Source organism: Colletes latitarsis, chromosome 10 (assembly GCF_051014445.1).
Source record: "Colletes latitarsis isolate SP2378_abdomen chromosome 10, iyColLati1, whole genome shotgun sequence".
NCBI classification, from domain to species: domain Eukaryota; kingdom Metazoa; phylum Arthropoda; class Insecta; order Hymenoptera; family Colletidae; genus Colletes; species Colletes latitarsis.
In genome coordinates, this window is record NC_135143.1 from 28,011,624 (window position 1) to 28,025,254 (window position 13,631).

At 38.3% G+C, this 13,631-nt stretch overlaps 1 protein-coding gene across 4 annotated transcripts in view; it reads left to right on the plus strand.

The window, feature by feature from the left end:
• Positions 1-13,631, plus strand: part of Rab32 (RAS oncogene family member Rab32) — a 54,463-nt gene that overhangs the window by 25,897 nt on the left and 14,935 nt on the right. Inside the window, exon 1 of one of the 4 annotated variants that reach the window (XM_076775477.1) lies at positions 3,585-3,932. The exons of 2 other annotated variants lie outside the window; for them this stretch is intronic. In XM_076775477.1, the coding sequence (XP_076631592.1) occupies positions 3,876-3,932 (57 nt within the window). In that variant the 5' untranslated portion in view covers positions 3,585-3,875. Of the gene's footprint in view, positions 1-3,584; positions 3,933-11,925; positions 13,413-13,631 lie in introns of those variants that run through there. One more of the 4 variants, XM_076775473.1, reaches the window with a different exon arrangement.

Sequence of the window (13,631 nt, forward strand, 5' to 3'; positions counted from 1 at the left end):
CTAGCTTTTTCTATCAGTTTTAAAGCCATCGCTACTTCTCATATTTCGCTATGGAGTTCAAGATTAACGAATTATTTACTATTATTATTACTAAGCTATTTACGTCGTGTTTTTTCGATTTTCCTCTTTGAAGCCATCGCTACTTCCAGAAAACGGTTCGAATAAGATCCTCGACGATTAAGAATCAATGTCATATACTTGACAATGATTCGATCTATATCGAGTGTAAAAATACATTCTCGATTTGATCAGTCTCGAACCCATCACTTCTTTTCAGAAATATTTCACGTTGCACTTTCTTGATTTTTCTATCAGTTTTAAAGCCCACGCTACTTCTCATATTTCACTATGGAGTTCAAGATTAACGAATTATTTACTATTATTATTACTAAGCTATTTACGTCGTGTTTTTTCGATTTTCCTCTTTGAAACCATCGCTACTTCCAGAAAACGGTTCGACTAAGATCCTCGACGATTAAGAATCAATGCCATATACTTGACAATGATTCGATCTATATCGAGTGTAAAAATACATTCTCGATTTGATCAGTCTCGAACCCATCACTTCTTTTCAGAAATATTTCACGTTGCACTTTCTAGCTTTTTCTATCAGTTTTAAAGCCCACGCTACTTCTCATATTTCGCTATGGAGTTCAAGATTAACGAATTATTTACTATTATTATTACTAAGCTATTTACATCGCGTTTTTTCGAATTTCCTCTTTGAAACCATCGCTACTTCCAGAAAACGGTTCGAATAAGATCCTCGACGATTAAGAATCAATGTCATATACTTGACAATGATTCGATCTATATCGAGTGTAAAAATACATTCTCGATTTGATCAGTCTCGAACCCATCGCTACTTTTCAGAAATATTTCACGTTGTACTTTCTTGATTTTTCTATCAGTTCCAAAGCCCACGCTACTTCTCATATTTCGCTATGGAGTTCAAGATTAACGAATTATTTACTATTATTATTACTAAGCTATTTACGTCATGTTTTTTCGATTTTCCTCTTTGAAACCATCGCTACTTCCAGAAAACGGTTCGAATAAGATCCTCGACGATTAAGAATCAATGTCATATACTTGACAATGATTCGATCTATATCGAGTGTAAAAATACATTCTCGATTTCAGTCTCGAACCCATCGCTACTTTTCAGAAATATTTCACGTTGTACTTTCTTGATTTTTCTATCAGTTTTAAAGCCCACGCTACTTCTCATATTTCACTATGGAGTTCAAGATTAACGAATTATTTACTATTATTATTACTAAGCTATTTACGTCGTGTTTTTTCGATTTTCCTCTTTGAAACCATCGCTACTTCCAGAAAACGGTTCGACTAAGATCCTCGACGATTAAGAATCAATGCCATATACTTGACAATGATTCGATCTATATCGAGTGTAAAAATACATTCTCGATTTGATCAGTCTCGAACCCATCACTTCTTTTCAGAAATATTTCACGTTGCACTTTCTAGCTTTTTCTATCAGTTTTAAAGCCCACGCTACTTCTCATATTTCGCTATGGAGTTCAAGATTAACGAATTATTTACTATTATTATTACTAAGCTATTTACATCGCGTTTTTTCGAATTTCCTCTTTGAAACCATCGCTACTTCCAGAAAACGGTTCGAATAAGATCCTCGACGATTAAGAATCAATGTCATATACTTGACAATGATTCGATCTATATCGAGTGTAAAAATACATTCTCGATTTGATCAGTCTCGAACCCATCGCTACTTTTCAGAAATATTTCACGTTGTACTTTCTTGATTTTTCTATCAGTTCCAAAGCCCACGCTACTTCTCATATTTCGCTATGGAGTTCAAGATTAACGAATTATTTACTATTATTATTACTAAGCTATTTACGTCATGTTTTTTCGATTTTCCTCTTTGAAACCATCGCTACTTCCAGAAAACGGTTCGAATAAGATCCTCGACGATTAAGAATCAATGTCATATACTTGACAATGATTCGATCTATATCGAGTGTAAAAATACATTCTCGATTTCAGTCTCGAACCCATCGCTACTTTTCAGAAATATTTCACGTTGTACTTTCTTGATTTTTCTATCAGTTTTAAAGCCCACGCTACTTCTCATATTTCACTATGGAGTTCAAGATTAACGAATTATTTACTATTATTATTACTAAGCTATTTACATCGCGTTTTTTCGAATTTCCTCTTTGAAACCATCGCTATTTCCAGAAAACGGTTCGAATAAGATCCTCGACGATTAAGAATCAATGCCATATACTTGACAATGATTCGATCTATATCGAGTGTAAAAATACATTCTCGATTTGATCAGTCTCGAACCCATCACTTCTTTTCAGAAATATTTCACGTTGCACTTTCTTGATTTTTCTATCAGTTTTAAAGCCCACGCTACTTCTCATATTTCGCTATGGAGTTCAAGATTAACGAATTATTTACTATTATTATTACTAAGCTACTTACGTCGTGTTTTTTCGATTTTCCTCTTTGAAGCCATCGCTACTTCCAGAAAACGGTTCGAATAAGATCCTCGACGATTAAGAATCAATGCCATATACTTGACAATGATTCGATCTATATCGAGTGTAAAAATACATTCTCGATTTGATCACTCTCGAACCCATCACTTCTTTTCAGAAATATTTCACGTTGCACTTTCTTGATTTTTCTATCAGTTTTAAAGCCCACGCTACTTCTCATATTTCGCTATGGAGTTCAAGATTAACAAATTATTTACTATTATTATTACTAAGCTATTTACGTCGTGTTTTTTCGATTTTCCTCTTTGAAACCATCGCTACTTCTAGAAAACGGTTCGAATAAGATCCTCGACGATTAAGAATCAATGTCATATACTTGATAATGATTCGATCTATATCGAGTGTAAAAATACATTCTCGATTTGATCAGTCTCGAACCCATCACTTCTTTTCAGAAATATTTCACGTTGCACTTTCTAGATTTTTCTATCAGTTTTAAAGCCACCGCTATTTCTCATATTTCGCTTTGGAGTTCAAGATTAACGAATTATTTACTATTATTATTACTAAGCTATTTACGTCGTGTTTTTTCGATTTTCCTCTTTGAAACTATCGCTACTTCTAAAAAACGGTTCGAATAAGATCCTCGATGATTAAGAATCAATGCCATATACTTGACAATGATTCGATCTATATCGAGTGTAAAAATACATTCTCGATTTGATCACTCTCGAACCCATCACTTCTTTTCAGAAATATTTCACGTTGCACTTTCTTGATTTTTCTATCAGTTTTAAAGCCCACGCTACTTCTCATATTTCGCTATGGAGTTCAAGATTAACGAATATTACGCTATTTACATCGCGTTTTTTCGAATTTCCTCTTTGAAGCCATCGCTACTTCCAGAAAACGGTTCGACTAAGATCCTCGACGATTAAAAGTCAACGTCACATACTTGACGGCGATTCGATCTATATAGAGGCAAAGATTAATAAGATTACGATCGATTGACGTCACGTGTTCTTAGCGTTTCGATCGTGTCAAATCCCTCTCCAGTTCTGTCATCGTTCTCCCTCGGTACAGTGACACGGTTTGTCTGTCAGGTGTAAAGACAAAGGGAGAAGAGATTATTAGCGACGAAAGCTCAACGAAAGAGTCAGTCGTTTCGCGAACGGTGAAGTGAAATTGCAGAGGACGTGCAGCCCTGGTGAACGAACGGATGTCGCTGCTTCGAGGGTAGAGAATCCCATGAATATCTGAGGCTGTTGACTGAGAAGACGTCCTACAAGTTCGCCCCGGTGCGTTATTCCAACGCCCACTGTCCCTTTGTCCAGGCACACGTTCGCCCTTACGGAGCCGCACGTCTGCGCCCTTTAAATGTACATCCTACCCAGAACGCGTCGCCGTTTACAAGACTCTAATCCCGTCTATATCGTAAGTAGGAAAACTCGGTTAGTTCCCAGCGATAGCCTAAGAATTACCATCGACGTTGCGTACGATTCCTAGACAGTGCTTCTTAGGGATTCAACATTTCTACTATTTCTTCGTTCACCAACAACGTGACCAAATAATCGGATCTTCGTGAAAATTTATATTTTTATTATTAGAATTAATGAAACGGGAGCTTCGTAGAGCTCTATTTCTTATATTTTTGCATGAGTGCAATCTCTAATTTCTTGAAAATTTAAATTACCTATAAATGCATAAATATACGTCTAGTTGTGGTACATTGGGGACTCTGAATTTTCGTCTATGGGGTCCAGAAAGGGTCTAGCCGAATAAGCATGGTAAAAGTGCCCCCAAACCAAATTGAACGGGGTTAATACCACTCGATAGGTGGTTCGAAGAAACCCCTTTTCTCAAAGTTTTAATCCGGTATCTCTACTACAGGGGTAATTACGGGGTGAAAATCATTTTTTGGTTTATCCTTAATATCTCCCGTGCTACTCAATTAAAGATTATGAAAAAAATCATGGTTATTCTATCGATTGATGTACATGTTTGAGAATTTTTTCAGAATTTTTGGATGCAAATTCGATTTTTAAAAAATTCGGAAATATTTTAACCATCGATTTTTTGTCGAAGTTATCAAGTGACCACATTTGTTTTTATACAGTATAAAGCTCTCAAAAGAATTAGTAATCCCTAATTTTTTCAGATTTTAACAAAGTATGTAAACAAATATATTTTAATTGTATCTATTTTAAAAGCATGTGCGGCCTTTTTTGGTATGAAGAAGTAGGAAATATGAATTCATATTTATTTAACAATAATGCACTTTTCCAAAAAATCTGAAAAAATTACGCATTAATAGTCATAATGTTACGCTATAGCTGTAAAAATATGAGCATGGTCACGTAAGTAATTAAGACAATATAAAGCTTTTTCACTATTTTTTAATCATTTTTTATTTTTTTCACTACGTTCCACCCCTTCGAAAAATCTGAAAAAATTAGGGATTACTAATTCTTTTGAGAGCTTTATACTGTATAAAAACAAATGTGGTCACTTGATAACTTCGACAAAAAATCGATGGTTAAAATATTTTCGAATTTTTTAAAAATCGAATTTGCATCCAAAAATTCTGAAAAAATTCTCAAATATGTACATCAATCGATAGAATAACCATGATTTTTTTCATAATCTTTAATTGAGTAGAACGGGAGATATTAAGGATAAACCAAAAAATGATTTTCACCCCGTAACTACCCCTGTAGTAGAGATACCGGATTGATACTTTGGGAAAAGGGGTTTCTTCGAACCACCTATCGAGTGGTATTAACCCCGTTCCATTTGGTTTGGGGGCACTTTTACCATGCTTATTCGGCTAGACCCTTTAATTATATTCGATCGAATGAGTCACTTAGATTTTATTAGTAATAATTAAAATGCCTATACAGGGTGCTCTAGGGAGATTCTAGAAGTCAAAATAAGACGAAAATCAAGAATACTAATTTGTTGATGGAGGCTACGTTAAAAAGTTATTAACGTTTAAAGTTCCAACTGAATTTTTTTCTAGGAAATCGAACCTTAAAACCGATAACAAGGATCCAAAGTTTCGCAATAATACTGCGTTTCATTGAAAAAATGAAAAAAAATGTCATCTTCGTCGATGGTCATCGCGTTACGTAAGGGGAACGATCGTAATGGTCGCCATAATCGCGACATTTGCGAACGCAGGGGAAAGGTTCGGGTCAAGGTGGCCTCGGGATTCAGTCCGTGTTCGAACCGTAGCCACGATTAGCCTTTATCGATCGACGATCGCTCGGCAGGAGCGAAATCCTCGCGGTTGTAAGACTCACGCACCGCGAGGGACCAATAAAATCGTGCGTCGGCTCTAAGGACGACCTCGATGCCTGTAATTCCATCGTCGTTCGCGCATCATCGCGCATGCCTCGCGTGGGGTGGTTTATGTAAGATACTGGTTTCCCCCGTGTTTCTACGATCCCGATAAACTCGCGCGACCTCCTTCGAGCTCCGCGACGACCGCGTGGCGCAATACGCAGTCCCGAGCATCCTGCGATTAGCACGCGACGAATCTTACTCACGAATCGTTTCCTCTGACACGACAGGTAAGCATTCTGCACGCTCCCCCTCATAAATATTAGGATAACAAAACTATGGAGCGATTAACCACCCTAAAAAATCGTTTCATCAAAATATACTCACAACGCGTTATTTCGATTTTACATTCTGTATTACCGATTTAGCGCTATCGTTTCTCAATCTAAGACCAGAGTGTTTGGAAACGATCAATTTAAAAACAATACAATATAAATATTTCTTTGTTATTTAAATGTTTGGTCGAATGTCCAAGGAAACTTGATTTCTGATGATGTGGTCGTCGAAGTTGAAATTGTAAATATTATTATCTCTTGCTCATACCCGAGACAGGTAATGGAAATTGCGATTCTCCTGGCGAGGTTGTCGCTAACAATTTCTTGACAGCGTAAAAATGGCGGACATTAGTTCCGCGTAAAAGGACAACGATATCTTTCAACGGCGGGAACAAGTTGATTAATCAAAGCTAAATCGCGTAACACTCTGTGCGCCAAAGGGGCGAAGAAAATTAACATAGTCGCTTAGGAGTATTAATATTCCACGCGAACTATGCGTCGAAAAATTTTCTGACGTTGTATCAGCGTTTTGCAGCTGTTAAAATAGGCGCTCGTAAGTTCGTCAATTAGTACTCCGCAGCTATTTTAATGTTTACACGCTACAACTGTGCAGACTTACGCGTGATCTTGTAAATAGAAATGAAGGCGAATGATGAATTGAAATATGAACTTACAACGATGGAAATTCCCTGTTAAAATGAACCTGAAACAATTTTCTATTCCTTGTTCGGATACTTGAAATCAAATACTCCATTGGTCAGAAATAGACGCGTCGATTTATCGATTTACTATAAATATTTCACCAATAAAAATGATAAAGTTACTGTCGGTTTAAAAATATATTTCAACTTCTCAACGTTCTAATTAATAACGAGGCTACGATTGGCAACGAAAGAATTAAAATTTCGAAGTTGAAAATAAAAGTGCTGAGACAGCGGATTTATCGATGGACTATAAATATTTTACCAATAAAAATGATAAAATTACCGTCGGTTTAAAAATATATTTCAACTTCTCAACGTTCTAATTAATAACGAGGCTACGATTGGCAGCGAAAGAATTAAAATTTCGAAGTTGAAAATAAAAGTGCTGAGACAGCGGATTTATCGATGGACTATAAATATTTTACCAATAAAAATGATAAAGTTACTGTCGGTTTAAAAATATATTTCAACTTCTCAACGTTCTAATTAATAACGAGGCTACGATTGGCAGCGAAAGAATTAAAATTTCGAAATTGAAAATAAAAGTGCTGAGACAGCGGATTTATCGATGCACTATAAATATTTTACCAATAAAAATGATAAAATTACTGTTGGTTTAAAAATATATTTCAACTTCTCAACGTTCTAATTAATAACGAGGCTACGATTGGCAACGAAAGAATTAAAATTTCGAAGTTGAAAATAAAAGTGCTGAGACAGCGGATTTATCGATGGACTATAAATATTTTACCAATAAAAATGATAAAATTACCGTCGGTTTAAAAATATATTTCAACTTCTCAACGTTCTAATTAATAACGAGGCTACGATTGGCAGCGAAAGAATTAAAATTTCGAAGTTGAAAATAAAAGTGCTGAGACAGCGGATTTATCGATGGACTATAAATATTTTACCAATAAAAATGATAAAGTTACTGTCGGTTTAAAAATATATTTCAACTTCTCAACGTTCTAATTAATAACGAGGCTACGATTGGCAGCGAAAGAATTAAAATTTCGAAATTGAAAATAAAAGTGCTGAGACAGCGGATTTATCGATGCACTATAAATATTTTACCAATAAAAATGATAAAATTACTGTTGGTTTAAAAATATATTTCAACTTCTCAACGTTCTAATTAATAACGAGGCTACGATTGGCAACGAAAGAATTAAAATTTCGAAGTTGAAAATAAAAGTGCTGAGACAGCGGATTTATCGATGGACTATAAATATTTTACCAATAAAAATGATAAAATTACCGTCGGTTTAAAAATATATTTCAACTTCTCAACGTTCTAATTAATAACGAGGCTACGATTGGCAGCGAAAGAATTAAAATTTCGAAGTTGAAAATAAAAGTGCTGAGACAGCGGATTTATCGATGGACTATAAATATTTTACCAATAAAAATGATAGAATTACTGTCGGTTTAAAAATATATTTCAACTTCTCAACGTTCTAATTAATAACGAGGCTACGATTGGCAGCGAAAGAATTAAAATTTCGAAGTTGAAAATAAAAGTGCTGAGACTGCGGATTTATCGATGGACTATAAATATTTTACCAATAAAAATGATAAAATTACTGTCGGTTTAAAAATATATTTCAACTTCTCAACGTTCTAATTAATAACGAGGCTACGATTGGCAGCGAAAGAATTAAAATTTCGAAGTTGAAAATAAAAATGCTGAGACAGCGGATTTATCGATGGACTATAAATATTTTACCAATAAAAATGACGAAATTACTGTCGGTTTAAAAATATATTTCAACTTCTCAACGTTCTAATTAATAACGAGGCTACGATTGGCAGCGAAAGAATTAAAATTTCGAAGTTGAAAATAAAAGTGCTGAGACAGCGGATTTATCGATGGACTATAAATATTTTACCAATAAAAATGATAAAATTACTGTCGGTTTAAAAATATATTTCAACTTCTCAACGTTCTAATTAATAACGAGGCTACAATTGGCAGCGAAAGAATTAAAATTTCGAAGTTGAAAATAAAAGTGCTGAGACAGCGGAATTATCGTGGTGAATATTCCAAGTCAGCGTGCGTGAAATTAAGAGAAGAATATCCATGGAAGAACGATCCTCCCTTGAAGATCATCGAGCATAAATCCTTTGAAACGATCTAAGGATCGCGGTGATTACCGTACGCCCCATTAATTCGTCACGATATGTCGGACAGAAGACGCGTTTCGTCCCTGGCAATGCTAATTAGACGGTGTGCCGGCGTAATTACGGTTTTCCACTTGTCCTTACCGTGGAAACGCGTTTCCTTTTTTCCCCCATCAATCAACGTTTCGCAAACTTTTCCGACTATCGTCTCGGCTAAATACTTTAGCCCCTTAACCCGAGTCTGACTGCTTTGAAAAACGATATTTGTTTAATTTAACAGTTTAAGGGATAACAACACTTGTTTCCCTTCGAATTATACGTTAGATACAACATTGTAATTAACAAAACCCACATTTCTATGTAGCTTAGAAACAAGGATACAGAAAACTGATCATTCTTGGAAAAATATGTAAATTTTTAATTTTTCTCGTGAGTAATTAAAAGTTCTATTGTGCCAGACTTTTCGTAACAGGAAGAACTACTCTTAAACTATACGAAAATATTTTTTTTGTCCATTTTTTATTCTCTTTTATCAAATAGTAGTCAAGTTATCAAGTCTTTGAATCCTGTAGTTGCATCGTCGGATAGGATCGAATGACTTGACTACTATTTAATAAAGGTTAACAAAAAGTGGACTAAAAAAATATTTTCCTACAGTTTAAGGGTCTCTCTTAATGTTCCCAAAAGTCTAGTACTATAGAACTTGTAATTATTTATGAAAAAAATTAACAAAGGAGACATTAATTTTGAACACGAGAACCTTCTCTTAGTTCAATGGACGCACCAGTGTTTCTAATAAGAAATGTTTAATAGTATAAAAAATAACAGTGATTTTTAACTATTATTTTGAAATTGGCACTCCAAAGGGTGGTCTTCGTCGAAGAGCTCGTCGTGACTTATTTCCTTGAACGTGACTCGCTCAACACGTTGACTGCCAGTCTGAAATCCTAAAATTGTTTACGAGACCAAAACTCTGATTTCAGGCAATTGTAAATTACACAACTTGAAAGTTGTCGTACTAGTTACCTTTGTAACCTCGTTAAAATTTACGAAGCCTATTAAAATTTATTTTCTTTAACATTTTAATTTGAAAATAAATTGTTTTAGTTCCACTGGCAGTCAAAGTGTTGAGAGACCCGTTTCCACTCCTAATCCTCCCCTTGAGAGAATTTCTGTTTTTACAAACGTCGAGTGGTGTAATCGCGATTGTAAACGTACGCGTCGTGAATTCATAATTAATTAGAATGACTCGTAACGCGACGACCACGTTCCGCAAAAATGGAAAAAGGGGGAATTCTAGGAAAACATCCGAAGGGCAATTGCGATGAAAAAGCTTGGACAATTATCAGCGTTACGTCATTAGATAAACGCAACTTCTTCTTTATAAACCGAAGACGCGGAAAGCAAACGTGAAAAAATTATTTCGTGCACTTTTTACTTTCAGCGAGTACAAATTCGATATTAGTTTAAAAACAGGGCAATTTGCAGCGGAAATTAAGCGATTAGAAAGTACGTTTTTAGGTAAGAACGATTGTTTGTGTAATAATTCGCGTAAGTTTAATTTGAGGTTGCATATCTGTCAATTGGAGGCAAATAAAATTACGTAACAATGAGATAAGTATTATCAACGACGACTGTGTTGTGATATGAAACGGTATTAAAGGGAATTCGAGAGGTTTCTATTCGCTAACGTCGATGCACCTTGAAAAATTTCAGTTTTCAGTTTCTTGAAATTAAAATTCACTAGGAACCCGAACCACGAAAAAAAAAAAATTTCAAATCGTACTGGAAAAATTATTTTCGGTTGCGGGGCTCGATTACAATAATTTTTGGTGAATACGCATACCCTCGAAATCCTGCGCATTTTCGAGAAAAAAAATCGAGAAGGACAAATTTTTCGACGAAATTGAAAATTTTCAAATAATTCTAAAAAAATTATTTTTGATTACGGGGGTTAATTCTAGCCATTTTTGGTCAAGACACATACCTATGAAAACTTACATAATCATAGAGAAAAAAATCATGTTGGAGAAACTGTTACGAAAAACTTGAACCGTGTTACAAAGAGTTTAAACCCTCTTCCGACTTCCCAGTAAGATTCACCATGCTTGAACGATTATAGCGCAGATGCATCCATCAGCGTGGACTCGTATCTCGAGCCGTTTGTCGCTGCCAATTAAGATTACGCGTAGAAAAATCGCGTCTAATCGCCACCTCGTTAGATTACTGCCCGTTGTTCCTTCGTCTGCAAGTCAACTTTGGACTTTATCGCTGGCTCATCCCCGTCTGCTGTTAATTAATTAACAGAGTTACGAGACGGCGACGCACCCGACGACGCGCAATTAGCGCGTGAAAAGCGCCTTCAAGACGTTGCAGTCCGCCTTCTATTATCGTTTCAGCGTCGAATGAAACCGTCTATTACAGCGAAGCGTCAGCCATTGCAAACGTTCCTAAGATTTCGATCAAAGCAACTCACAAGATTCTGTTTGCAAACCTAGCTTGAACCTAAGTACATAAATGGCTATTGTCAAATCTCACCCCTGAGAGGGTAACATGGAAGTCACCAGTGTCTCGATCGTTGATTTCTTCTTATTTGTATACGCTGAGGAGGTAAACACCGTCCTCCATGGTAGAGGCACTATTGCTCGAGTACCTTACTTATTAGAAATGGAGGAAAGGTGTGAATTTGCTATATTTCTCGACCTAACCCACCATATCGAAAGGGTTAAAGTCGAATTTCCCGAATCAGCCAGGTCTCCCATGGAGTCTCTTGCGTAATTCTCGTGGAGGCGGAGTGGAACGTCTACCACGAGGCACAGACTCTTGGCAAACCGAGTCCTTGCGGCTCACCGCACACCAGCTGTGCCCAGGGCACTCGTGTTACGCCTACGTACGCGTTACGGCATCGTGGTCTGGTCGTCGGGGACCAAGAACCACCGGAGAACTCGTCCTCCGCGAACCTCGTTAACGCGTTAATGCGCATCGTGGAGGGGCACCGGTACGCTCCTCCCCCTGGTGTCCCCCAGGTGAATTTTTACGCGAGCATTTAGTGCGGCTCCAAGCATCGTTCGGCTTGCAGTGCCGCGACTACTCGTTCTCGTTCTCGTTCTCGTTCTCGTTTTTGGTCTCACCACGCGCCACGCGCCTCCATCCTTGTTCCCCCCTTCGACCTTATCGTTACGCGGGAATGATCGGAGTTAGGGTAGTTTTGGTATCGTTGTCATCCAACTAGGCTAGGGGGTTTGACCTGTTTTCATTCGTGCATTGAATAAATTCGAAACAAATCTCTTTTCATTTATAATGTAGGAATACGAGTGCGAGTAATTGTGGGACGAAAGTGCTCCCGTGAATGTAGAAACAGTAGGATCAGTGCCTTGATCGATAACTGATACTCTCTGACTAGTGTACGTAGTAAGTGTTCGTGAACCATTTGGGAGGGGTTCTATCTAATGGACTGTGTCAGACAGACCTGCCACGTAGAATCCGGAAATCGAAGATACCTTAATCGATAACCAATACCTCCTATATGTAAAAGAGTTCGTGAACCCTTTCGAAACCGTAGGATTGTGTCTCGTGGACTGTGTGGGGCCTAGCGATGTTGCCACGAAGGCTGAAGATCGATGGAGACCCGGCGTCCTATTAAACGAGGATCGTAGTTGCAAAGAAAGGGGAAGGAGGTCAAGAGTCGCGGATGATCGAAGTTCCTTTGGTCTCGATGAGCGGTCTCGTTGAAAGAAAGGTGGCATCCCCGTTGTTGGGGGTTGTCGAACGATAATAGAAGTCGACCGCAGAGGCGGGAGGCTAGGTTGGTAACCGGTCTGGGTTAGGTTTGAGGACTCCCAGGCTTCTCGATTTCGAATGGTCGCGCGGCCAGCGGGAGAAGCACACGTCAGCGAAAGCACCTGACGGTAAAAAGACGCGCGTACGCGAAGGTGGGGGGTGGAGAAACGTTGTCGGATTATCCGTGGGCAGGCCGATCGGACCTAGAAAGCGAGTTCTTCTAAGGTTTCCGCGGGTGCCAGAGGAAGCCACGCCGTGGACAGGGCCTGGGACCAGAGAGAGACACCGAACACGCTCGGTTCGTTCATCCGGCGAACGGAAGATTCGTCCTCTCCTTCCTTCGCGTTTCTGACCCCTTCTCGAGGCGAGGATGGATCGGAACGAGAGCGCAAACGAGGGTGGAAGCTCGCCCGACACGGTGATCGGACGCTCCTCGTCCGAGGAGGACCGGAACAGGCACGGTTGCACCACTTCCGGCGAGTACGCGACCGTGGGCGGCAGCAGCTCCAGCTTGGACACCCTGACCGGTGCCACGGCTGCTCCCACGGGAAACGACGACAAGAAGAGGGGACGGTTCGGCGCCCTGAAGAGCAGCTTCCGCAAGGAGGGCGGCCTGTTCAAGATCAAGAAGAAGACGAGGTCCGTGGACGAGGCGTTCGTCGAGCAGGAGCCGGATGTTGACGAAAAAGGTTCACTCACCGCGAATCAGTGCCCCTTCTTTCGCGTTTTATTCTTTGTGACCAAAGTGACATGTAGATTGGCAGGGTTCTTAGATCTCGAGTGCCCTAGAATGTCGCTACGTTGCTTCTATCTCGGTTTTGTGCGTACCCGTTTCGAAAATAGTTGTCAAAGAGAGTATTCGTCGATAAAAACACTCTGATCCTCGAAATTTTAATCGTCGGCGTGGG